The 26495-nt window shown below is 41.4% G+C and overlaps 1 protein-coding gene across 12 annotated transcripts in view; it reads left to right on the top strand.

Annotated features, from left to right (window-relative positions):
* Positions 1-26495, top strand: part of grik4 (glutamate receptor, ionotropic, kainate 4) — a 353258-nt gene that overhangs the window by 306064 nt on the left and 20699 nt on the right. For all 12 annotated transcript variants that reach the window (XR_006828758.1, XM_046073785.1, XM_046073784.1 and 9 more), the window contains one exon: positions 14243-14350. Coding sequence is in view for 11 of the 12 variants with exons in the window: in XM_046073785.1 (XP_045929741.1) it covers positions 14243-14350 (108 nt within the window). In the remaining variant the exon portion in view is untranslated. The remainder of the gene's footprint in view (positions 1-14242; positions 14351-26495) is intronic.

The raw sequence follows: 26495 nt of genomic DNA, 5'->3' as shown, positions 1-26495 counted from the left end.
TGTTTTAAAACATTTGACCCTTTCAGTTAAGAGGAGCTCCATGAAAGAGGGGATGGAGTTCCTGCCTGAGTATCAGAAAAATCGTACCTAAGCAAACCGTAAAAGAGTCAGACAGCGGCCCATCTGCCTTTATTAACCTTGTCTGGATCTCCCCATGTCCCCTCTTTATGCTGGCACTGGGCCAGTCAAGTAGAAGGATAATGCTATCAGGCCTAATGTGATGATTTCAACCAGAATTATTAGAAAGCAGGCTTGCCAGTTATGTTAATGGGGAGAGGCAAGGTGCAAGACAGGGGACAGAATGGGGGTGTTGTTTGTTTTGTTGACCAACACCTCCCACATGCTGTTGGGTTGGGGCAGCTTCAGCCAGGCAGACACTGGACGTGCCGGCGCCTTGGCAGAGATAAGGAAGGTGGCTCACTGCCCAAACACACACAAACACACACTCTCTCACACCTACACACACAGAGTTTAGGCGGAATATTTGCAAATCAATACATGACAAGTTGATATTTCAGGTCTTTTGTTTAGTTGAGTAGTAGCATCATAGTCTACAACGTCCACACTGCGTCTAGCCAGTTAACAGACATAAAAGCAAGAGGGTTTAATTCAAAATGCAACCTGAAAAGAGAAAAGAACATCTTCCATCACCTTCCAACCAACCCTTTGAGGTGTGCCCAATGAGGCATGTCGGACGTACACTGCCTTCAACCTCCATTTCTCTACTCCACTTCCTCTCTCTTTCTTAATCAGCAGCACCCACTATCTCGTCATCCAGAGCCCTGTGGTTGTGCTATAGATCGCCTCACATGTGTGACCATCAGCTTCTCAGGGGTTCAGGACCCTACAGCCGATCACCATCACAAATTGATTTTTTATGGCAGGCATTTTCACACTGCTGCCACCTTTCTCTGTTTTATCTACTTTATCTATCCATCTCTCTCTTTCTCTCCACCATCTGCATACTTTCTAACCTACTGAAAAATGAGCACCTGTCATTAGATCAGCATTAATCATTGGTTGTGCTTGAAAGCTAATTATTTGGAGAAAATCATTCCTGCTGTATTTTCACAGTAGCCCTCCACATCTGTAATACTGACTAACAGAGAGACTGTGCTGGTTCTATTCCTGCTAGTTCAGGATATTATTAATACAATTTTTAAAAAAGGGACCCGTATCAAACAAGTTCTAGATCAACTTTAGGATTGATTTAGTGTAAAATCTTACCTGGATGAAGGCCCAAAGGGTGATTGTAATTTCGCCATGGTGGCTGCTGAAATGTATTATTTATGCTTTTTGTCATGTAGACCATTGTCTAGAAAACTAGACAATGGTCTTATTATTTCTTCTGTTTGAATTATTCATTATTAAATTATTGAAAAGTGCATTTTGACCAAGTGTGGTTTGATACAAAATTTATCATAGTGAGAGATATGCTGTATTATCATCTTAAAATGACCCATCTAGGGCACCATAACTATATCAGCATAATATAAAAGCAAATTCCGGTAATCGCTTTAAGCTTAAAAAAACAACCATTTCTGATGACAGTTTAATTAGCCTACCTTATTTCCAGAATATGATGTGGCTACGTTATGCAATATTCTTTATTTGTTCAGTTTTGGCAGGCACAGTAAACTTCCCAGCTGCTCCTGTGCTGGCAGACAGGTAGACCAATGATGATGGTAGAAGTAGTTGGCATAGCATTGTCCGTGCTCTGACCGAGGCACCACTGGCACCTTTAACCAAGAGGATCACAGGCAGAAAGTAAATGAGACAGAAAGGGCGTGCGAGAGAAAAATAGAACAGAAAGAGAAAGGGCAAAGACAAAGCTATAAAACTAAAAGCAGTGAAACGTTATTTCTGCATGTCAAATAACAGCTGGGGATTTTTGTTCTGACTCTGTCACCACACATAATGAAAAATGCAACAACATTGACCTTCATTCCTATTTCTCCTTGGTACGACTAATCGTATTATAGTAAAGGAAAAGGCTGTAATCCTCTATATCCTTTTGCCACATCTATTCACAAACCAATGTAATGAGCTAGATAAAGGAGTCTAATAAGAACTATCTTGGCTTGTGTGTGCGAGTCTGACCGTGTTTCTGAGTGTATGTACTCCAGATGGTGTGAACACCAGGGGTACGCTGTAAAGCTGTATCATTCTGGATATATAAAAATGGCTAATATAACTCAACCTGTTTCTCTGAACGCACAGACTGCTTTCTCCTCTCCAGGAACATCAAAAGACAGAGCAGTTTCCTAACTCACACCCTTGTTGCTAGAATGGATTACAAAGTGTTCTGTTTGGGGGATCCGAAGTATGAGAGCTGTTGTCACTTTATTGTGATGCTGGGCTGTGGCAACGCGCCCACCGCCATCTATGCATGTTTAGCAGAGGCACAATTTCCAAAACAAACACACTGTTTGCTGTCAGCCAGCCGCTCCACAGCACACACCACACTGACAGAGCGGTCCAGCCTCTCTGCAGCCCCCTGGCCTCCGTAGACTGGTCCTCATTTCCTGCATGGAGCTCATTGACAGCAGCACGCCTGTTAATTGGTGGGAGCTGTAAAATGAGTAATTATTGCAGTTTGGGGTAGGCAAGCTGTTGCCTATTATAGCACTAGGCTGTGTTGTGTGAGAGTGCAGAAGAGAGGGTGCTATGCAAGCTGCATTAGTGTATTTCACGCATGTGCATCACTGCGATTGTGTGGCAAACACTCCTCCTGGCCCATTCCTGGAGAGAAGAGCATCACTAACTGAGTTTTAGAATACAGGCACTTAATCACAGCTTTGGTATGTAAGCCACAGGAGAGAGAGAAAAGAGAGAAACAACAGAGACAGAGAGAAAAACTTTGAGTCAAAAGTCAGTTGGAGAGACTGTAAGAGGCTACAAAGCAGGGAGGAGGTTGCTAGTACATTATAGTAGGACATGCTGCCCAGAAGTGGAAGTGGAAAAGGCCAAAGGCCGACCCCAGCATGACTCAAAGCAAATTCTTCTTATTATCAAGTCCGCAGGTGCTTTGCAAAATTCAGTGTCCAAGAATAGATTTATAGATCATAATGTGTTTTTTATGAAGCTTGCAAGGTTTATAGAAACCAGATTTCAACCTGACCCGAACTGCCATGGCTGTAAAACAAAGGTCAAAGGTGCACAACACAGTATGGAGTGCCTTTAGTACTTAGTACTTTAGTACTTACTAGGACTTAGTGTCTGTGCCAGTTGTCCTTGAAGCTGGACATTTTCTCACTTTGCTTTGTGCCAGGGCTTTTCAAAGTCTGAGACTTTGACTCCACTCAAACAAAGCTTGGGAAACGGCGACACCCCACCACATCTTTAGTTTACTTGGTAAGTTTCGCTCAATTTGTGGATGCCTATGGGATCATGATTATATTATTTGATCCCATAGACACTAAACATTTGAGCTAAGATAGCCTAATATTACTGTTTGACCTAACTTCTGACTACACCAGAGTTTGTCCTAATGCATTTATTAGTTTCTGTCTCTGATGGGGGGAAAACAGTTCCCAAAAACTACTGCATCTCTGAACTCTTACACATGTAGGCTATTCTTCGTGATCTCCTTTTGATAACTAATGCAATAACTAATGTAATAATGCTTCACTTCCATTCACTGAGCCTTCCCTGAAACTGTTTGGAACCCCCTGAGGGAGGCCCGCCTCACACTTTGAAAACCTCTGCTTTATGCCATCTTCAAATTCTTATTCCTTGATCTGAATTTGAATCCCATCAACATAACTTGAAGACGTGTTTTTTTTCCTCATTACTGAAGCTGAAGTAATAGGAATCCCTCCCTTAGAAAATGCACAAGCTGGCCAAACAACCCCTGATAGATTTACTGAAATAGAAAGCAAGTGTCCTAACTTATTCCCTTTCATCAGGGTAGATTACATTAGCCGCAGCATTAAGAGTGAATTGCCTAAATACAAAGAACTGATTAGGTTTCCAACTCAGGTAGAGAATATTATAGTCATGTTCGACACCGCAATCCGATTAATTTAATTATTTTGTCTGCTGAATAGATTTTATATTTTGTATACTTCTACTGAATAGATGTTATATCTCTTCAGCAGCAGCAGCCACGGCTCAAACTGACATAAATAAACAGGATCATTGGTTGCAGTACACTTTCTTTAACCTTGGATGTAGAATTTTTTGATGGTGTCTGCCTCCCACACATTTTAGTCCCATGTTCTCATTTCTGTGCATTTATATGTCCCCCTAGTGAATCTTTATAAATCACCCAGAACTGTCTTAATACATCCTTTCCAATTTTCTGAATGATTATTTTAGCATTTACACACAGATTGCTTTTTTAAAATAAACTTATGTCCCCGGGTGTCCTTATGTCAAGGTCTTTAGAGGTGGCTCCATGGAACTGAGGTGGTAAAGTAAGAGGAGACCCCTTTTTATCCCTATCTAGGCTCCCTGTATCTGAGGGAACGCTGCCGAGTGCCTGGAATATCTTAGAAATACACACAGACACATGGTCGCACACTCTTGGACACACACACACATACTGCATGGGCACCACTTCAATTTGCAAGAAATGATTTGAGCTGTGTTATTTACACAAGACTTCCTCCAGTTAAAGGGTGAATGTGCTCGTTCAATTTCTTTCTCTTTTCTATTGGATTTATTTATTTGCTGTCAGCGCTGTTCCTATGTTTATTACGGCAATCTGCTTTTTTCCTCCCCTCCCCTTTTCTTTGCTTCCACCCTGTCTCTGAGAACACTATTACTCTAGCTGCCCCGCTGCTGCGGATGCAGATGCTCTCGATTCAATTTCTCTCTGCTGGTGCAATGTGAGGGAAGGAGGGAGGGATTGGGATGGGACAGGTATAGTAAGGTATGTGTGTGGGGGGGTGTAAGGGGATGAGAGGTGTGGGCGGGGTGCACAGCAGGTTGACAGATTCTAGACTGCCTCAACACTTTTTCTTTCCTTGAAGGACATTATCATAGGAGCCCGGCGTAGCTCAGCACACCACGACATGGCTTGGATCTCTTTCTCTGCCTCAGGCTCCAGCAGAGATGAGTACATCTTAACCAGGTCTGATAGACATACAGGGCCTAATACGCAAGAGCTGGTGCTTGAGCTACTGCCTCTAAGGTTAGAGTGAGTTTAGAGACCGAGGCGGCCCTCTGATCTCCTCCAGCTGTGCAGTTTAAACATATTTCAATCTTTGGCTCTGTGTGTGTTTGTGTGAGCAAGAGAGCCAAATAGTGAGAGAGCAGTCCGTATTAGAGAGAGCAAGTCTGTGTCTGTGTTACAGCTGTGTAATTACAAACAATAGTTACCGCAAGCTTTACATCGCAGTTTTAATCAGATGTAAAGGTGCTCCAGATGGCGTCCTAAAACAAGGTGCTCTGGTGTTTCACATAAATTACCCATGTGCAAATTGAGTATCGCAATGAATCATTTTATATGTGTCTTTATCGGGGTCAGCATTTAATAGGGGCTTGTGGCAAAATTGAAAATTCATAAAATGCCAGTAAAATGTAAACTCTGTGAGGGAAACTCCCCTGATAGTCTGGTAGTCATCAAGGTTTCAAGGTATAAAGGTAGTTTATTTATCATTATACAACACAAGGTTGTACCAAAAAATGAAAGTTTGTGGTCCCTTCAAGATTTACACATTACCTGGAGACTAATATGTTAACATAAGATAACAATAGACAGTTATTTATATACATAAATAAATACACAAATACACCCATAAAATATGCAGTGCTTTTTGTGAATTTGAATGTAAACAATAAGATAGTGATAGTGATAATATAGTTTTCATCTTCGAATCAATCAATCAATCAATCAATCAATCAATCAATCAATCAAACTTTATTTCTAAAGCACATTTAAAACAACCAGGTTGACCAAAGTGCTGTCCATTGACATGGAATAATAAATAGACAAAATACAACACCAGACAAATACAACATACAGTTCTCATGCCAGATTAAAAGCCAAGAAATAAAAATGTGTTTTAAGTTGCGATTTAAAAACCGGAAGGCTTGGGGCCAGTCTGACATGAAGAGGCAATTCATTCCAGTCTCGGGGCTGTGACTGAGAAAGCTCGGTCAACCCTGCTCTTGAGCCGTGTTTTAGGGACAACAAGGAGAGACTGGTTCGCAGACCTTAATGACCTTGAAAGAACATGTGGCTTTAACAGATCAGTGATATAGACTGGAGCTAGTCCATGAAGGGCTTTAAAAACAAACAATAGAATCTTAAAATCAATTGACAGGGGTGATGTCATCTCGCTTACGAGTTCCAGTAAGGAGACGAGCGGCAGCATTTTGAACCAGTCGAGAGAGGGAGGTCTGGCTAACACCTACATACAGAGCATTACAATAGTCAAGGCGTGTTGTGATAAATGCATGTATAACCCTCTCAAAGTCTGTGAGGGATAAAAAGGGCTTAAACTTAGTAAGACTCCTAAGTTGAAAGAAACTTGCTTTCACAACAGAATTGATTTGCTTCTCCATTTTAAAATCACAATCCATTTTTACTCCCAGGTTTGTTACAACAGACTTAACATAATGTTGCAAAGTGCCCAGGTCTATTTGTGAGACATCAGAGGTGCCACTGGGTCTAAAAACCATGACCTCAGTTTTACTCTCATTAAAGTTTAAAAAATTCTCATGTTATGTCTTTTTAAGATAGATCCAAGGGGAACCAAATAGAGTGAAAAAAGAATTGGAATCGAACCCTGGGAAACTCCACATGTGAGGGACACAGAAGGTGAAATAGGAATAAAAAGTCTGACATTTGGGAAACAGTGTCCTGTGTCTGTTGGATGAACAAAGGGACACTGATGGACAAAAACCAGTGCATGGACAAAGAGAGTATACAATATTGACTGTGGGGAAACAGGGGGAAATAAATAGCATACCTTCGGTGTTTATTTGACAGTATGCAATGCAGTTGCATTTGTTATTTGACTGTTAAATAACATTGTCCCTGAAAAGTTGCACAGCATCTCTGATCAAGGGACTATAATGCCTGCTAGAATAAGACTTCTTCTCTTCCCTGGGTCTTAATAAAGCATTATTCAATGTTTTATCTATTGCTAGCCATATCCCAATAACAATATTCAAAAGCTCATCATGACTGAGCATTCTAGTGTGGCTCTGTTGTCAGTACTGTACTGCTGCTGTGTGTGTTTATGTTCATTTGCGTGTGTAGTTCATGTTTCCAGCCACTGGAACTGCAGCATGTCAGACTGCATTAACTTCTGAGGATCACCCATTAAACACGGTTTCTCTTTCACCTTGTTTATGTGCCATCTTTGGTTCCCCATTTCTGCTCATTTCATTGAGAAGACTGAAGGTGCTCTGTGCTTTTCCAGCAGGGAATTTAGCCTTTGGAATCCTCTGCCTGGAAGTTCAAATTAAAAAGTGTGAATTCAGTATGGTCTTTTTTATCACTTCCTCAAACAACCTTTTTGCACGCTCGCTTCATTTTTTTATGTTCAGTCCTCCCTGGGGTGGCTCCTTCTTTTATGTTGCTTTAATCTATCTGGTGTTAGTGATGCTCTCTGTTCAGGGTACACTGATTTAACTTACCACAGCACCATGTAAACCTTGTTTAGAAAAAGTAGGAAACTGCTATATAAACTTTAGTTACTTTGTAAAAGCCACATGCCCTCTAGCTAATGACAGTAATGCAAAGCCGTGGGTCAGTTTATGAGCGGCTTTGTCTCCTCCAGTTTATTGCACACAAAGCTGTCTCTGTTATGAGTTAAATGTCCTGAGTGCTGCAGACAGTCCTGAAGGTCAGAGAAGCTATGAATTTTGAGAAAAAACAACTTGTTTGCTCGCAAAAGACTCAAGTCTCTTTTTTAGATTTCATCTCATTTCCTTTTCATTTAATTTTTTAAATGTACTTTAATGCTTTTGAAGTGTAATTAGAATGTACAACATCAATGCGAATGGGTATGATTCTAAATGTAAGGCTTTCTACAACATGTGCATGTGCAAACTGTGTAAGCTAATGCTATCTGACTTGGTGGTTTTATCCCTCAGACTCACACACACAGACACACACAGTCATTTTCAGCAGGGATGTTAACAGTGGTGGAGACTGTCAGCTGCATGATAGGGCGGTTGGTTAAAAAGTATAGGACAGAGGGTGGGGGGGAGCCGGGAAGAATAGTCATATTTAGTCGTCCTTTGACATATTCTCCCTCGAGACCTCTGTGTTTCCCTTTTTTTTTTGCATCTTGACTGAGATTCAATCAAAACTTTGGAGGAAATCTTCAGCTGGTCAAAGGCTAGGTTTAAAGCGGCTGCCTTCTCCTGAGTGCACACAAAAAATATAAGTGTTACAGGTATTAGAGGCAATATGGGAATGTCACACAAATTGTGTGCCACCTGTCAAAGCAAAGCATATTGAATTGTAACTAGTAACAACCTCATACAATAATGCATGAGATCAAATAAGAAGTTAATGCAATTCTACTGAATCATCTGCTCCAAGTTATCTGAGACTACCCATTGAAATTCATATTGAATTTGTCGAAGCAGAGACTCACATCGCTAGTCGGCACACACCGGCGTCCTCTGTGTGTCTCTAGTTCTCTCCTTTGTTTGGTCTCTCGGAGACATACAGCAGTCCCCTTTCCTCTTTTGTTTTTCTCAGTTTGCACTTTGCAAGCTGGAGATGGGGAATAGATCAAAAGCAGAATGGATGAGCTGTTTTGCAAGATCCCCCAGTCTTAACGGATTTCAAGGCTGGGTGAGATGTGTATGTGTATGTGTTGCTTGGCTGGGTGTGCGAGAGTCTTTCAGTGTGTATGTGTGTAATATGCATGTACATGCAAATTTATGTGTATGTGCCTGAGTGCTGTGTGCCTGCAAGTTTGCCTCTGTTTTTATCAGTCTGCGAAGTGCACCCCTGAATTCCTACCAAGACTGTTAATATAATGTAATCAACCAAAGATGTGTAACCCTATAGATATCATTTCATTTCTTCTCTCTTCTGGGTACAGGCAGATTCATACTCACATGGTCTTGTTAGAGTCCTTAAAGGATTCCCATTTGATATCACATTCATTGTGATTATCGTATTTTTTTTCCTACTAATTTTCAACAAATTACTTCTGTCGTGCACACTGTGCAGTATACACATTAGCTTGCCAAAGATATAAAAGATAATAAAGCAACATTTCAACAGATATACACATGCAACTTTAAAATATGCAGCCTCCCAGAATTCTGCGTAGGAGGCTTTAGCACTATATATTCTTGCTGTGGAGCCTTTGAGATATGGTGTATCCAGAAATTAAAGCAGGCGTTCATGCTTTGACAATGTAGTGGTGTCCATCTGCACAGTTGTTTTTAGCTGCCACGAATGTTGTTACATCATCATGTCAGAAAATCATGACCCCTAATGTTTTAGTAATTCATATGACTCACTTAAATGCTACACTTATGGAGGAGTTAAGGGAGTAGGTTTTGTAGGAGTTAGTGAGCGAGATGGGATTGGAACACACCCCTAAAAGTCTTGCTGCATCCCCAGTGTGTCTCCACTAGCGTGGTCACTAGAGATGAAGACATTTGGACAGTCAGTTGTGTCGGGGTCCACAGGCTGAGCAGGGACTGTGGCTGCGAGGGCGTCCATTGTGTGCTATCCGCTCTACAGGGGATGCGGCACTTGGAGAACATGCAGCGCTACTTTGAAAATCTGCTCTGGCAGCCAAAAGACCTTCTCTCCAACCCAGAGCTTGTGTCTCATTACGCCGATGGAACAAGCAATGCCTTTATTCACCATAATGCCAAATAATGAGTGTGCTGACTAGCTTTTGAATGAATTACCAGATCAAAAATAACAGCATGCACTTGAGTGTGTTCAGAAGTAACAAACGCAGTTGAGACTGTTATGAAACAACAGATTTTAAAAGTGTAACCGAGTCAACTTTTTCCACGCTTGCTTTTCTCCACTGCGAGGGATCAGAGACTTCTTGACCAGCTGGAAGTAATAGCAAGAATACTGCAGGAATAACACAAGTCTGCTCCTTTTCTTCAATCAGCTCTAGAATCACGACTAGGTTCTTTGCCCAATCCTCTCTTTACTGTATGGCATTGCCAACCACCTACACCACCACCTGTTTCTGTCTAGCCCCTGAAGTTTGCCTACGGCGCCGCCCTGATTAGTCTCATTCCTGTTGATGATGAGTCATACAAGAGAGATCTTCTGCAAAAAGATTTTACCCACTCACTATTCCATAGAGAAAACATCCATAACAGTTACACACAAACACACACAAATACAATGCCTTTGCTTATCATTTGAACAATGTGATTATTGTGAAGCAGAGCTCTAAATATAACTGTGCTCTGTATTGTTTTAACCGGACTCGATAGCTGCTGATTCAACCGGTGGTAATGTCCGCCGATGGGTAGAAACTGCATCCACTTCAGCATATTTTCATCAAGCTGAGATAGCATAATGTTTTATAAGAGCAATAAAAAGTCCATCCTCAGAGGCCCACAAGGATGCTATTGCAAAACACACAGCCACAAACAGGCATGCACGCAGGTAAACAGGCAGCCAGAAACACACACACATTACAGTCTCGACTCATTTGTACCGCCGTGACACCTGAATGCTTTAGCCCCGGTGTAAGTGGGCTGTATGACATTATGCTTGATAATGGTAGCTATTGCTTGTCTCATATATGATGGATGCATCTGTCAGAGCGCAGTCTCGCCACACCCTTTTGGATACGGCATTTTTGTGACAGGAAAATCAGCCAATCCTGATGCTTCAGTGAGCAGCCCCCCTAATCTTTTCCTCGTGCTGTAATTCCAGGTTGCAGAATGAACCCTGGGTAATCCCTCGCAGGGTGCGTCGTTCCACTTGTTGTCACTTTCTCGGTCTCTCTCTCTCTCTTTTTCTATGCTCTCTCTTTCCTTCTTTTTATTTTGCACTCACATAAACTCTCTGTCTGTCTCTCATTTGCTGTCTCTTTTTCTTGTTCTTTCCACCTTATGTTCTGGCTCCCTAGCTGTCTCCTGCTCATACTTTCTCATTGATTTTCTTTCCATTCGCCAGCCTCACCGCACCTATTCAGTAAGTGATTGACATTCCCCTGCATCTTTCAATTTCTCTCTGTCTTTTTCTTTTGCTCCTCTCCTATTCCCCTCTCTCTTATTATACCATATTCTTCCTCCTGCCTCCCTGGTTCTCAGGAAAATAAATAGTGCACAGTTTCTGTCAACAGTCTGAACTTTGTTGGAATTTGTTTCCTAGATTCTCTGGTTGCACAGTAGTCATTTATTGGAATTGCAGTGTAAATACCAAATTAATGACACCACAAATTAGAAAAATCTAGTTACAGCTATTTATATTGTAGTACGCAAACACTGTCTGGTATATGGCAATATGCAGCTTCCTTTCTCTGTGATAAAACCTTATGAGTCTAATAGATTATCGGGTAGTGCTGCGTGTATAATGAGGTTTTATGCAATGGTTCAGTGCTGTTGCTTCACCAGGATTAATGTGATGGTTTGGGTTCCCATCCCTTTAGAGTATGTACAACCTACAGAATTATTACAAAATGTGCTCCAAGGGAAATGACGTGTAAGATTACTGATGTTCTTTCCCTGCCGTCAGATTAATGGCAACTGTGTTGCAGTCTGATTAATGTTTCATCAATTTAATTAGTTGTGTATTGAATCTCTCCAACTTTTAGACACTCTGTTGTCATTTTTACATCATATTTGTGCTATAGAATAGGTAGCCTCCCATTATTATTGCCAAAATCAATAGTAAAAAGTGTAATTTATTGCTTAAAGTCTGGAAAAAGAATAATTATGCATTAATTGGTTTTCAGTCTATTTGATGAATGTCACGGTGCGTTTGCTCCCGAGCGTGCATTCCTGCCTACAGTAGCTGATGTATACATCTTATTTCCTGTTAGTCGACTCACAAACAGTACAGCTCTATTTTGCTCCCAGCTCAAAGACAGTTGATGGCGGGGCCACCAAAAGGCCAGCATATGCTTCTTCTTCCTTCCTGATCACAGCTCCCTCTCCTCTCTGTCTCCACCTCCTGTTCCCGGGCAGGAGTCACAGTGCCACCCCATCCCATTACCCTCTCAGTCACCCCCATGCTCAGACCTTTGGTGACACCTGCTGAGCCCAGCCAAGCCCCAGACTGCCACCTCCCACCACCTCAACAGGCTCTGACAACTGATTGTGTATGCTGATTGCTGGGCCCCATATTTTACAGGTCCCTTCTACAGTATGTTCACATTTTCTCCCTCTCTGTTTCTTGAGGCCATCAGCAGCAGAGTGTGGGGCGTGTTGTGCAGGCAGTTTGCGGAGCGCTAGTCTATTTGTGTGAGCAAGGTGCTGTTTCTCCCAACAAGCACACCAGAGGAAATGAAAAGGAAAGATCCTTTTGATCATATACTCTCAAAGGAAATCTTTGATTCCAGGAGCTCTCACATCAGAATTCATCATCAGAGTTGGGAGAGTGGTTAAACGGCTTCCAAGGCACTGATCAACATGAATGGGTTGAAATCTCATGAGGATTTTGGCAATTTAGACTTGAAACACACTATGACCAAGTTTGGAAAGCTTTGTTTACTGTCGCTTTTTGTTGAAATCCGACTTTAATCACCGATCCTCTAACAGTTCATCCTCTCCGATCTGACCCCAACCAATTAGAATATTAATTATTAATATTAATATTAAAATATATAAGATTTCCTAACATGTCATCATTCCAGTGATACAGATTGAATCACACCAACAACATACCAAGGCCAAATTAGATTCCATATTTTCTCACTTACTCCTCCTATATAATATTCATAATGAAGGGAGGTTGATTATTATGATACGGGATATTATCGCTTCACAGTCCTGTAATGTTTTCATAATGAGGCAGATTACAGAGTTTGCATGTAAATCACTGAAAATAGAATGTTTTGATCATTTTATTTCTCACAGGTTGTTTTTATGAATATTTAATGAAATGCCTTTTTTTCCTAGTTTTAATAACAATAAGACATACTGTAATCTGAGTAGGAACACATTGGGCAGGATGATTTAAAATACCATATATTAAATATATACAGGAGATAATTCACATCAATGAAAGTTACACAAACTAATAAAAAGACGTATTTTGAATGTTATCTTGATCTTGAGGTTATCTTCTGTGCCAACAATGTCAAAGGTGTGTCAGCCGCTTAAATGAAATAAAAGCTTGTGAAGCCGCAACGATAAGGAAAGGAAAATTGTTTTCATGATAGTTCTGTGTCACCAGCGTCGCACAACTCTTACCATATAATCACCAGCAAAGATGTATTGCAATTGCAAATGTGAATAATAAAGATTTCATACAGCACACCACAGCATAGGTAGAGAGTAAATTGGCAGTCTCTGGGAAAGTCAAAGCTCTGTTGTCATGTCAAAAGTAAGAAAAAGAAGAAAAACATGTTTACTGGTCAACATTGCATTTTTCGCTTTATCCAATACTTGGGCAGATTTTAATAAGCTCCAGGGTTGCAGAATTCTCCCAAACATTAGAAGAGCCATGTAAATCGTTCAAGGTCTGTATATGCAGACCTTGAACGATTTTTTCCTGTCAATGCCATTATGGTAAAATGGAGGTGAGTAAGAGGAAAGTGTACCTGAAGGCAGCAAGAGGCAAAGTAGATTTAGAAAATGCTCATGTTTCCAGAGACCGTCATCATGGAGTTGGGGATTGGCAAACTTGGGTCTAGCAAATAAATGAATGAAACAGAAGGACATGTCAGAGACAGATTGAGAGGGGATGGGAGGAAAGACACCGTGTGAGGTGGAGGTGTGAATCCGCACTCGAGCTATAATGAAAATGAGGATGTGGCTCTGCGCCACAGGATTTGCGAGTAATTGGTTTAATAAATGCGTTCTGTTGCCTCTGATTGAACACATGCCCTGTGTTCGCTCCTCAAGGAGCCACACATATGTTGTCTTTGTTTCTTCCTGCAGCCTTGCAAACTTTTGCTATCGCTTTGTCTCACAACAAGGTGATCTGTCCACTGCATTCTCTCTGTGCTGTCTTTTGTGAAGGTCATACTCATTCTCCTTTAGAGAATAGGGGGGCAATTAAGCACAGATTGTTACTATTGGCCTTTTCCAGCTGATGGACATAGTGACTGATCTGTGTGTGTGTGTGTGTGTGTGTGTGTGTGTGTGTGTGTGTGTGTTCTCTTTGCAGATTGGCCTGTGGCACTCTGAAGATGGACTGTCCATGGAGAAAAAGCTTCCATCAATCAATGTGACAGATACCCTCTTCAACACCACTCTGACCATCACGACAATATTAGTAAGTAGTACTGTATGCGCGCATACACATCCACAGTAGTCTGTTTCGTTTTTATTAGCTCAGCTCCCGGGCTGATCTACATGTGGCTGAGACTCTGTGGTTGACAGACAATTACCATATCAAAAGCCCATTTTGTATTTTCAGATCCAAACTCAGTCCTCTTGGGATCAGAGGAACTGATGCTGCGCGATTGTTTTGCCTTGAGATGAAGTGAATGCATAACAGTGCACCAGCAGGCGCTAATAATTCACCATGTCAGCTATTCTCAGCCTCTGTTGTAAATATAGATCCTGTGAGTTCCCAGTACCTCACTATTCTCACATGTTACAAGGGGTGCAGTTTTTAATCAATTTCCGTAATCACCTGCTGTGTTAATGGTCAGTACTCTAAGAATCCTTAAAAGCTTATGAAGTACAAGTAAATTGGGTATTTGAATCATATATTAAACAAGTAAATTATTTAGATAAGATTAAAAAAAAAACAATACTGTCACTCAAAATTGCTGCTCCCACTCTGCCTGTCATTATTTAACAAGTGGACAAACAAAATTCAAATGAGTGAGCATAATAACACAATTTCTAGGCTTTATTGGAGGACAAATTGGTTTGCAGTAAACATGCAGGGCACCTATGGAAATGGAAAGGGCTCAAGAGGTTCAATATGCTTGAATAAAACTAGTTTGTTCGACCACGTCTTAAAGCAAAAATGTTTATAGCTGTTTTCTGAAGGGCTACACTAAAGCCTTAAAAAAAAATAAACCTACTGTCATCGCCTCCTCCTGGCTGCCTCCCTGAGAGACAGCAAGAGTTCTGTTCCTTTTGCAGTTTTCAGGGTTTTTTTGTAGTCTTGACGCATTGAATCATAAATACAGTATGGCGAGAACACGGTGAACACTTTCACACAGTCTTTGCTCAGAGGCATTTATGGCGTTGCGCTCAGTTGTTCACACCAAAGAAAAGATGGTGGTGGTTGTGTAAAGAATCAAAGAGAGCTTGAGAGAGCAGTTCAGATAGTGCATGTTGTCTCATCTCACCTAGCTAATCGCTGCATGAGGTGGGCGCGCTGTCAGATTGACGCTTTCAAGAAACTTATCGTATGCAGGCAACCAAATTTCAACTCCGGAAAGGTGTGCAGGGGGTGTCTTCAGAAGCTGTTTGATGATCTGGTTTGAAGCATAATGACCCATATAGCCTTCAAATCCCTACAGATATATCCACTAGAACTACTGATTATCATTTATTAGCTTGTAAACATGGTCAGTGGTGAGTCATAAGCTCACTGTAACCCCTTCTTAATATAAACTGTATAGAAATTCAGCATAAGTCCTGCCACTGAAACACATATCAAACTAATGTATAAGTGAGGCAGAAATGGCACTGCGACTTTGCATATTTAATATATTCTTGACTGGTCCAATTCTTAACAATGATTAATTGCTCATCAATGAGTCACCTACTTGTTTTAATGAGTAGAGCAGATGTGTTAGGAATTTCTTAACCTTGTGGAAAATAATGCCATTTATAAGCTCACCCTTTACACCCAGCTTTACAGTAGATTTGAAATGGCTTCTGTATGTTGATGTGCTGCTGTAAAACATCAAAGGTGATAAACGGATTCATGTTAGAGCTGCACAAACACATACACAGTCGCACACACAAACCTGTCACTCGTCCAGCTCCTCCTCCTCGCTGATGAATCAGATGATAAGGCACAAAGTAGCTTGTAAGCAGAGGCAATTGGCCCGATGTGTTATTCTGAGTGGCTGGCTTGTCAGCTGCGGAACCGTGTGAATGAGGCAAGGACATACTGCCATATTTCGCCACGCAACAGCTCGCTGGTCTCATTGAGACTGATTGGGATTCAGATGGAATGGTTCACTTCACACAGGAGGGGAAAGGCGTGGTGGTGGGGGGGGGATCAGGATGTGTGTGTTGGTGTTAAGGGGGAGTACAAATGAGACGATGTTTTCACAACACAACAAGAGTGTGAAAGAAAGAATTGGCCAAGCACAGAGCTTTGATTTCACTTTGGAGATATAGAGTCCCTGGACCAAACTTCGGAAGCCACCAAGGAGCAATTTTCAGTGCCTATCACAGCTCATTCATCATGGTGTGATTGCTGTGTCACTGTTATCTCGCTTGTGGGCGGCAGACGAGCCACAGCTGAAAGCCTCTGTAAGAATTCCTTACCTGTAGCGTCGGCCTAGGGAGGCTGTTTTTGTTTGTGTGTGCTTGCACTAGTACATAAAGTATTTATAGATGCTCCCTACCAAGAATTTCTATGTGTATGTTCAGTATTTGTGTGTTCTTGTGCACCCTTGACATGTTCGCCTGGCTTTTACAGGACAGTTTCATTACACCTACACATGGCCGTCACCTTTCACGAACAGCTCTAGAAAAAGAAAAAAAAACGCAGTCACAGAATTGATTATCACTTTACTGCTGGGCCACAAGCCATGCCTTTCTAATTATTGATTGAGTTTGTTACAGGCACTGTTTAGGTCTTAGTGAAATAATGTCTTTGTACCCTCAGTAGCAACACTGATAGTAGAAAATGCCCATTTTACCCCCGAGATAATGGAGACTCACCAGGCTGTGTTGTTCTAAATCGTGTGTGTTTGTTGATTCTCTCTGTTCTGAAATACAGTAGCTCATGACGCAGTAGAAAGACTAATCTTGTTTTCGGTTCTATATTTTCAGTGTTTTCTGATCCCAGGTGATTTGCATTGCAAAGGAGTAACTGATGGATTTTTCAGAGCTAAAAATTATTTTCTTTTCAAGCGGAGTTTGTGAATTTTTCTCAATAAAAGACATCCTCTCACTTTTTGAGAAGACCTCTCACTCAATTTACTATTCCAAGATTAAAATGGATTTAGGCAGCATCAATAATCATAACTAGACTTGCATGAAAGCATACCGGCATCCATGCAACCCAAAAACCAGAGGCTCTAAAGCCAAGAGCATCACTAAAGACTAGTTCAGACTAGTTTTTTTTTTTCAACTTTATTTTCAGTGTACATCTCTCATCATGGTCATGTGTTGATGGTGGATACCATCAACCACCATCACTTACCCTGAAAATTTAAATCCATACACATTTACATGGGTACACACATAGAGCCACCAACCCCCTTCCTCCCTCCATGCCAGCAAACACACATACACAGAGACCAAATCACACAGGGCAACACTTTTTTTTTTAGTTTGAAAAATTATTTTCACATCATTTGGGTTTTTTTCTGAAGCTACATGGCACAAGAAGATATTCATCGGAGCACGAAGCCAACATGCGTAGAGCACCCCCCCCCCCCCCCCCCCCCCAATGCCTCCACCAGTTTCACAAACACACACACAGCTGTCACATGTTTGAGTGAGAGATTTTTCGGTTGTTTTTCACTGGCTTCATGTAAGTACATGTGTTTATTATGCCACCAGCTAACCATTCAACAGCCTTGGGTGTTAATATATCACTCCTTTAATTAGGCCCTTAAATACTACTCATGCTCGGTGCTCACAGAATACAGGGCTCCTTGTTATTCCTGAAAGAAATCAAATGGAACAGAGCTTTACCTGTAGGGACATCTCTCTTTGGTGCCAGCTTGCTTCCATTGTTAGGGAATCATACCTTCTCAATATTTAAATCCCGACTTCTTGTTAACGCCTGAAACCTGCTTGAAGTCCTTCCTGTAAGAGCCACTTTCTGCCTTTGTCAACTACAGCACTCTCAATCATTCTCTCAGTTTTCCTGCAGACTACCCTTGTGTCAGTGAGTGCTCTCACATCCACTCACACACAAATCGGTAAGAATTCAACAATGCACATAGAGTCGACTGATAAAAGCAGACACTGGCAGATTTGTTGGCACACGGGCCCAGTGGCACTGAGGCGTGTGCACATAAATTTGCACGCATAGGCGTAAGATCTGCCCCTGTTTCGTCAGGTTTGTGTGGCCTGTTTCTGATTTTCTGCCATTTATTTACTGTCAAGTGCAAAACCGTTGATATTTGAGTTCTAAAAAACTAATCTGACCTAGGGTTTTTTTTTCTAATGCCCTAGTGTTTTTCCAAGTATTGTCAGAGTTTGTGTGGCTGTTCTTCAAACAGGACTACAGAACTGTGTGAGAGAATTATATCTCATCTGCCAGTTTGCTGGGCTCTGGAGAGCAAGTTTTTAAGGATAAGAAAACATTTGGGGAAAGCGAGGAGGCCTGTGGAGGGCTGTGTGAAGACATTTTGAACACCCTGAGGTTTTAGAAGGGGAAACTCCACTATGGTGTATGAAGTTGAATGTGAACAACACCCACCCGTGCACCTGGTGCTCTGTGTGTGTGTGTGTGTGTGTGTGTGTGTGTGTGTATACTTGCTTGTGCATATGTAAGAGTGTGCTTCTTCCTCTAGTGTTATCAGTCCACAACCAGACTCCTCTTGGCCTGGGAATAAAAGGCTGCTTTAAAAGTCTGCATTTCTTTATAGCTTTAAACTCATAGCTTTATTGCTGTTTTGCTGTGGTGTGCAAAAGAAGGTAGATGGAATTTCCTTGTGATTTTGCCTTCATAGAATACAGCACTTTTATTCCCCTGCATTGAATTTTCACACCTTTTATATAGTTATTTTTTATATGATTTTGTCTCAACTTTATAGAGGCTTCTAGTGGAAGTGGTTCTTTCAATGATTTTCTTGTCAGTATTTGGTGGAAGTTTTCGGATAAGTGTGAACTGCAACTTTTAATAGCAGTTGTGTTTCCACTTCTGCAACCCAGCACAGATCTGGGTAATAGATGTTTTTGACCATATATTTTTGTATAGGCACTGGAGATCAGAGAAAGAAAGTACTGAAACCAAGGAGAAATGACAAAAAAAAGCAGAGGTGTAAAGGGGGAAAAACATTCTGGCTTGATAGCAGTCAGTTACTGTGTTATTGATTGCTGTTGGGTACTTTACTTAACCAGGTCAACACAGGGGGGATGGAGAAAAAACGAGATACAAAGGCAATATTGTGTAACCTTACTCCTAGAAATTGAGCTTCCTAATGATGGTGCCCATTAGTTATAAATATAGAATGCTTTTACCGTTCTTCACACACAAATCAACAAGAAGCTGGAAAGTGAATCATCTCTCTTCTGTAGGTGCGAAGATGTGTTACGTGACTATGGCGGGCTTGTGTGTTTCCTCATTTCTACACTGTCCCCCCAGTCTGACTCGCTTTGTGTACAAAATGTCAATGAAAGCCATGAAAACCTCTGTAATAATGTTGCGGAAATTGGAAGGAGAGTGAAAACGTCTGACTCGGTCTGGCTTGACTGCAAGTCGGTGCTTGAAAAGCGTCAACAGTATGTGAGCTGTGAAATTAGCATTTACATGTTCATTGTGCCTCATGCATTCTGAAACATGAGCATGCACGCATGTCACGGTAGGCCAGTGAGGTGACATGTGTGGCTGATTTAAAGAGGTAATGAACAGATTTACTTGTATGGTTTGGTACATACAGTCACTAACCTGCTAAAAACTTGACTGACTCTGAGCCAAAGAAGCATTTTGTTTTTGTTTACCCTGCAAAAGACTAAGGCTGATTATTCTTGTTTTATTATTAATATATATATTATTAATAATATATATTATAATAAATCCCATGAAAAGACTAAAACCAAGTCCATCTTGCAGCTGGATAATGTTTTTACATAATAAATAGATATTGTTACTTAACATATCTGACAAGTCAGAAAATGATCTGCTAAATCACTGACAACACAATTAGTTTATTTCCTACTGTAAAATATCCACCTTTGCAATATGATGCCCACTCATAGCATCTATAATAATACATAATAATAATATAGCATAATAATACTTTTTATCCCTATGACTTTCGTGTGGTACAGAAATGTAGCACTTCCTTAACTCAAAAAATGTTCCTTTATGAACAAAACCCAGGCACCAATTGCCATTCCCAGCACAGTGTAATTAGGCAAACAAATTAGTAGACCGGGTTCGCTAGTGAGTATTTACAGCAGCGGGACGCTGTATGTGCCAGTGTTCATTGTGAAGAGGCAACATGTCACACAGTGCATTGTGTGGCTCTATGGTGTGTTTTTAATATGTTTTGCACAGCAAAGGAGGTCTTGCACAGAGGAATAAGCTCTATTAGGTTCTGGCCTTTTCATGGGATTTGTTGACAATATCACAAGAATCTCACCAAACTTATCAATATCAATTTTATTTATATAGCACACTTAAAACAACCAAGATTGACAAAGGTGCTTCACAGGTTAAAATACAACAACAAGACACTACTTACACAGTAAAAGTACAGCAATAAAAAATTATAATATACAGTATACAATATATAGTGATATTAAAATTGCCAGGAATAATAACAGACTTAACTCAAAGGAAATGCCAAAGAAAAGAGATGTGTTTTTAACAGTGATTTAAAACGTTCGAGAGTTGGGGCGGTTCTGATATGGACTGGCAGGTTGTTCCACAGGTTAGGGGCAGCTACACTAAAGGCTTGATCGCCTCTGGTTTTAAGTCTGCTTCTGGGTACATCCAGGAAGAGGAGATCTCAGCACTCTAGCTGCAGTATGAACGTGAAGAAGCTCCGTTAAGTACAATGGAGTCAATCCATTAAGGCATTTAAAAGTTAAAAGTAAAATTTAAAATCAATCCTGTAATGAACAGGAAGCCAGAAGCCACCACATCACACCTGTGTTATGCTCCCTCTTCTTCTTTCCTGTCAGGAACAGGAACAGCAGCATTTTGGACTAACTGCGGGCGCTGAATAGATGACTTGTCTAAGCCCACATATAAGGAGTTGCAATAGTCAAGGCGGGAAGTTATAAAGGCATTAAACACCCTCTCCAAATCTTTAGGATGGAGATAGGCCTTTACCTTGGCTATAGTTCTCAACTGGAAAAAGCAGGATCTAACAGTAACGGATATCTGTTTTTCAAATTTAAATGCACTATCCAATACAACACCAAGACTCCTCACAGTTGAGCGGTTGTTTGAAGTTAAAGGGCCGAGAGAATCAAGCAGTTCAGGCGGTCCAAACACTATGATCTCTGTCTTGTCTCCGTTCATCCACGTTTTGATGTCCTTCATACCGTCAAGTAGGGGCTTCAGTGAGCCCTTTGTTTTTACATTCAGGGGCAAATAAATTTGAATATCGTCTGCAAAACAGTGGAAAGAGACCTTATACCTCTCAAAAATGGAGGCTTGGGGCAGAATATACAAAGAAAATAAGATGGGGCCTAAGACAGAAGCTTGCGGGACACCACAGGTAAATGGGGCTGTCTCAGAGGAATGGACAGAGAAGCTCCTATCTGTTAGGTAGGACTGAAACCACCTTGGTGCAGTACCTTTGATTCCCACACAATTTTCCAACCGTGACAAGAGGATTGAGTGGTCAACAGTGTCAAAGGCAGCAGTGAGGTCTAAGAGCACTAGAACGGCAAAGACTCCTGAGTCAACAGTTAAAATCATTATTATTAATTAAAAATGTTTGCAGCTGGGTAAAAACTACTTTCTCCAGGACTTTAGATAAGAAAGACAGTTTAGAGATGGGCCTGAAGTTAGAGAGAACAGAGGGGTCGAGATTTTCCTTTTTTAGCAGGGGCTGTACAACAGCGTGTTTGAAGGCGGACGGACATAACCAGAGACAAGACAGGTATTTATCAATGACAAAATACATGGTCCAACGGTACCAAAGACTTCTCTAATCAGATGAGAAGGAATACTGTCTGAGGGACAATTTGTGGGCCACAGATGATGGACCACCTCAGATATGGAGCTGTCATAAGACAGCACAAGATCTAATGTGTGTCCCTTTTCATGTGTTGGGCCAGACACCGATTGAGTGAGATTAAATAAGTTAAGAAGATTTAAGAAGTCTTTAACCGCAGGTTTGCTTTCACAGCATACGTGTAAATTCACCACATTGTCACCACAAATTATAAAATGGTCATAGTTTAACCAGATACCTGCTATAAAATCAGCAAACTCTTGCATAAAATCTTTGTTGAATTTCGGTGGACGATACACAACTGCATACTGCGTTGGAGAAGAGGTGTTTAATTGAAATAGCTGCAGCTCAAAGCTAGAATAGGTGACAGATGCAGACAGCCGACACTGGAAGGTGGATTTAAACACAGTGGGAAGTCCTCCACCTTTGCCAGTGGTCCGAGGAGAGCTAAAAAATTTACAGTTTGGAGGGAGAAGTTCAGAAAAGGAAGCAGACTCACCAACATGAAGCCAAGTCTCAGGTCGCAGCATAAAGTCCAATTTATGGGATGTAAAAATGTCATTCAGCAAAAAAGTTTTGTTGGCCAGTGATCTGACATTAATCAGGGCCATACGAAGAGTTAAATCCAAACTGTCTGGTTTTGAGGCCCGCTGCAGTGTGCGCAGATTAGCCATATTCACACCACGTCGACAGTCCGGCCGAAGTTTCCTCACCCAGGGCACCGTGTGTCAGGTCGGGAAAAAGGTGGAACAGCGTCGGACGAACAGCACCCGAACCAGTCGCTGTCACCAGGGCTGCAGATGCTTGACCCATCAAGAGATGCTGTGAAGCCAAGTCGTCAAGAAGGAAGCCCACAACAGGCAATGACACAACAGTAGTCGGGCTGGGGAAGACAGGTCGAATCCATCGCAGGCGCGGGACCTCCAAACACCGGCAGCCACAGACAGCGGGGTGACAGCAGCCCTCACCGCAGAGGAGATGAGGATGAGGCACATCCGAGGACTTCAGGTAAGCCTTGAGGCGAACAAGCACTCCGGCATGCTTTCCACGTCTCCTGTGGCGCTTTTTCTGGAGAAGATCACACGGGACACAGCGCAGGTAGTCCAGGATGTAGGACAACCATGGGGGGAGACCTCCAACCTGTTCTCCCAAACCATCTCTAGACAGCCCCAAAGCCTCACAGGATGCTCGGATGTCAAACAAAGTTTGTCGATCATAAACGAGAAGGCTAGTTACATCCCGGCAGCAGAAACACAGAAATAAAGCAGCAGCAAGCAAAAAGCAGACGCAGCATGATGCTGACAGACAGTTTGCCTTACACACTGGCGCCATCTGATTACGTTCACCAACCATAGCAGAGTCCTTTAACAAACACGTGCAGCTCACTTACTCTCACATTACTGTATCTTGTAATACAGTTTTTGTTATCTACCTCTCTCTGTAAGACAGTGCAGGTAATTGTTGCTGTACAGCGTGTCTGTTTAATTGAACTATGAGCCTGGTTAGAAAAATTTAACCAGGATGCTGATTCTATGCGCAGTTACGCAGACAGAGAGAGTTGATCAGTGGTCATATTATTGATTCTTATCACAGCAGAACAGGAGGATGTGGGTTCTACTGTCCAGCGATGCAGCAAGAAAGAGGCAAAGCTGCCCAATCCGGCGTCTAAGTGTTCTCAACCCCCCTCCCCTTTGTACGCACATACAGGTGGAACCAAGTGGTTGCTATGACAACATGGCAAGTCACAGTAACAGCTGTGCCGCCTGATGTGCAGCAGGTTCTCAAATCTTCCCATTTTCAGTAACTACTATTTTTGTGGCTTTCACTGTGAGGCAAATCAATCGCCAGTGAACCAGCTACAACACAAATAAGTATTTCCAGCTGTGGTGATGACAAAACAATTTCACTTCTATTACATTTCTCAAAATACAACGCAGCTGCTTATGCTTTGCCCTCCTGAAAGCTGTCACAGTGACTTTGAATGGCTTGGGAACATGCAGTGAAACACGCACATCCTGCTGTAGGCATTTATGTTAACCCAAGTACTCGACAATTTCTCACGGTTAAAGAAACATTAGCAAGCTAGTACACTATGGGCCTCATTTAATAAAGGTTTGCGTGAGTGTGCAAACTTGATATCACCAACAAATTAGCATATAAGCTGATCTACTAACGGTGTGCACACAGAATGACGTCTTTCAAAACGTCAGATAGCACCTGTTGTTCATTTAGTACTTTTGCCTTAATGAATATGCAATTTGGGGCGTAACATGCAAATGCATTTATTTCCTACACACATTGTGATCTACCAAGCCTAAATGCAATTTCATGTGAGTGCAACAGCCTCTGTATTTAATACGTTTGAAAGGAAGGTGCAAACCGCCAAGTGTTGCGCAGAGATGGCTTCTGTTAATGTTGCCAGAAGGAGACACAGCCATAATGAAAGAAAATGTAGAGAAATTAACAATATTAGATAATATTATTCTATATCTAATATATAGAAATACAATTATTTTATTTTATTTATTCGATGAACTATATGAATAGAATTTAGTTGTATTTTCCTTTAGCTTTGGCAATAAGTAAGTAAGTAAGTAAAATTTATTTATATAGCACTTTTCACAGATAAAATCACAAGGTGCTTCACAATAAAACAACAAAATACAGTTCTAGCTAAATACCAGAAACACATTGACATATGACAGACAACTTTAAAACCAAGCTTAATGTTTAGCAAACGCCTGTTTGAATAACAGAGTCTTCAGCTGCTTCTTAAAAGAAACAACACAGTAACAGGTCGGAAATGTAAGAGGGAGTTTGACCATGTAACACAAGTAAGGACCAAGATTATAAAGTGAATTTTAAAATGAACTGGCTGCCAGTGAAGGGATGATAGGACTGGAGTAATGTGTGCTCTTCTGCTTGTATGTGTTAAGAGTCTAGCAGCTGAGTTCTGGACAGCTTGGGGGCGAGTGAGTGCTTTATTACTCATGCATGTAAAAAGACTATTACAATAATCTAAACGGGAGGATATGAAGGCATTGGATGATCATCTCTAATTCTATCTTTGACAGCAGCAATCTTAGTTTGGATATGTTCCTTAGTTGGAAGAAGCAGTTTTTAATTTGTTGGTTGGAGTGATGCGCTATACTGTTGTTTTAACATTCATGCCAATAAAGCAAATTTCGTTTCGACCTGATTTCTTTCCTTTGTGAGATGGAAGAGTTTAGAAAGTTGCCTGGTGCTGCAGAGAGCCCCCAGCTGCAGTAGTGCACAGATCACGCGTAAAATTCATCCATCCAGAGGGAACGATCACCAACTGTTCACAGCGTGCTGGTCGTAATATAGCGACACAACCCATTGCAGGTATCCAAGAGGGTGTGTACAGGGCCAGGGACAGGAGATCGCGGAGCGACTGGGCAAGGTGCGGACGGTGATTGTTTCCTCTGGCTGGATGAAGCACGATCTGCTGGCATTTCCTCGGGCCTGGGTCATTCCAGCATACTGTAGCTGTTTCTGCTGGGGTTTTCTAAAGCAGTTTTTCCAGGTGTTCTGTCCCAAGTACTTAGTGTAATCTCAGGCAGGATGGGCAGGTACATATGATTTCCACATACTCGGGACACACTGAACGAAACAAACCAAGTTTTTACACTGTGGCTGCTTTCCCTCCCAAGTCTCCATGGCGGAAACCATTAAAACACGCAAACCCCTCATTTAAATACTCCCACCTCCATTGTGTTTGCTCCTGTTGTCATCTCTGCACTAATTCTTAGTAAATCACCCATAACAGGTACTAAAATTGCACGTTCAATATTTTAGAATGCACACGCAATTTAGTACTATTTATTCGGGATGTTAGTAAATCAGGCCCTATATGCGTAAGCACACAAACTTGTGTTGTTAAGAAAGATGCTAAATGAAGCTTGTATCCGCAACAATAAAGATACCACAACTTTATATTCCTTTTGTTTAATTTTAAAAAGAGAGAAAAGTGTGTCGCACAGGCAAATGCTTAGACCTGTTAATCATCGTTATCTGATGTCGTGTTGCCACAGCAAGTTAGTTTTGGCTGGATTCACAGGCTGAGTGCAGGGATAGAGCAAGAGCAAAGTGGTACATAACACTGTCTTTTTTATGATGTAGTGGAGCTCGAGCACACCATTTCGACAGATGCATTATTTGAAAAATAGCACAATAAGGGTGTCACCAAAATACATCACTTCTGGGCTCTTTAAATCGTCCCACAACATCAACTAAATGACAAAACAAGACATAAATAAAGAGACAGCCGAACAGAGAGTTGGTTCTCTAAAAGACAGGTTGTAAATAGGTGTGTGTGTGTGTGTGTGTGTGTGTGTGTGTGTGTGTGTGTGTGTGTGTGTGTGTGTGTGTGTGTGTGTGTGTGTG

Source organism: Micropterus dolomieu, linkage group LG17 (assembly GCF_021292245.1).
Source record: "Micropterus dolomieu isolate WLL.071019.BEF.003 ecotype Adirondacks linkage group LG17, ASM2129224v1, whole genome shotgun sequence".
NCBI classification, from domain to species: Eukaryota; Metazoa; Chordata; class Actinopteri; order Centrarchiformes; family Centrarchidae; genus Micropterus; species Micropterus dolomieu.
This window is presented reverse-complemented; position numbering and strand designations above follow the sequence as displayed.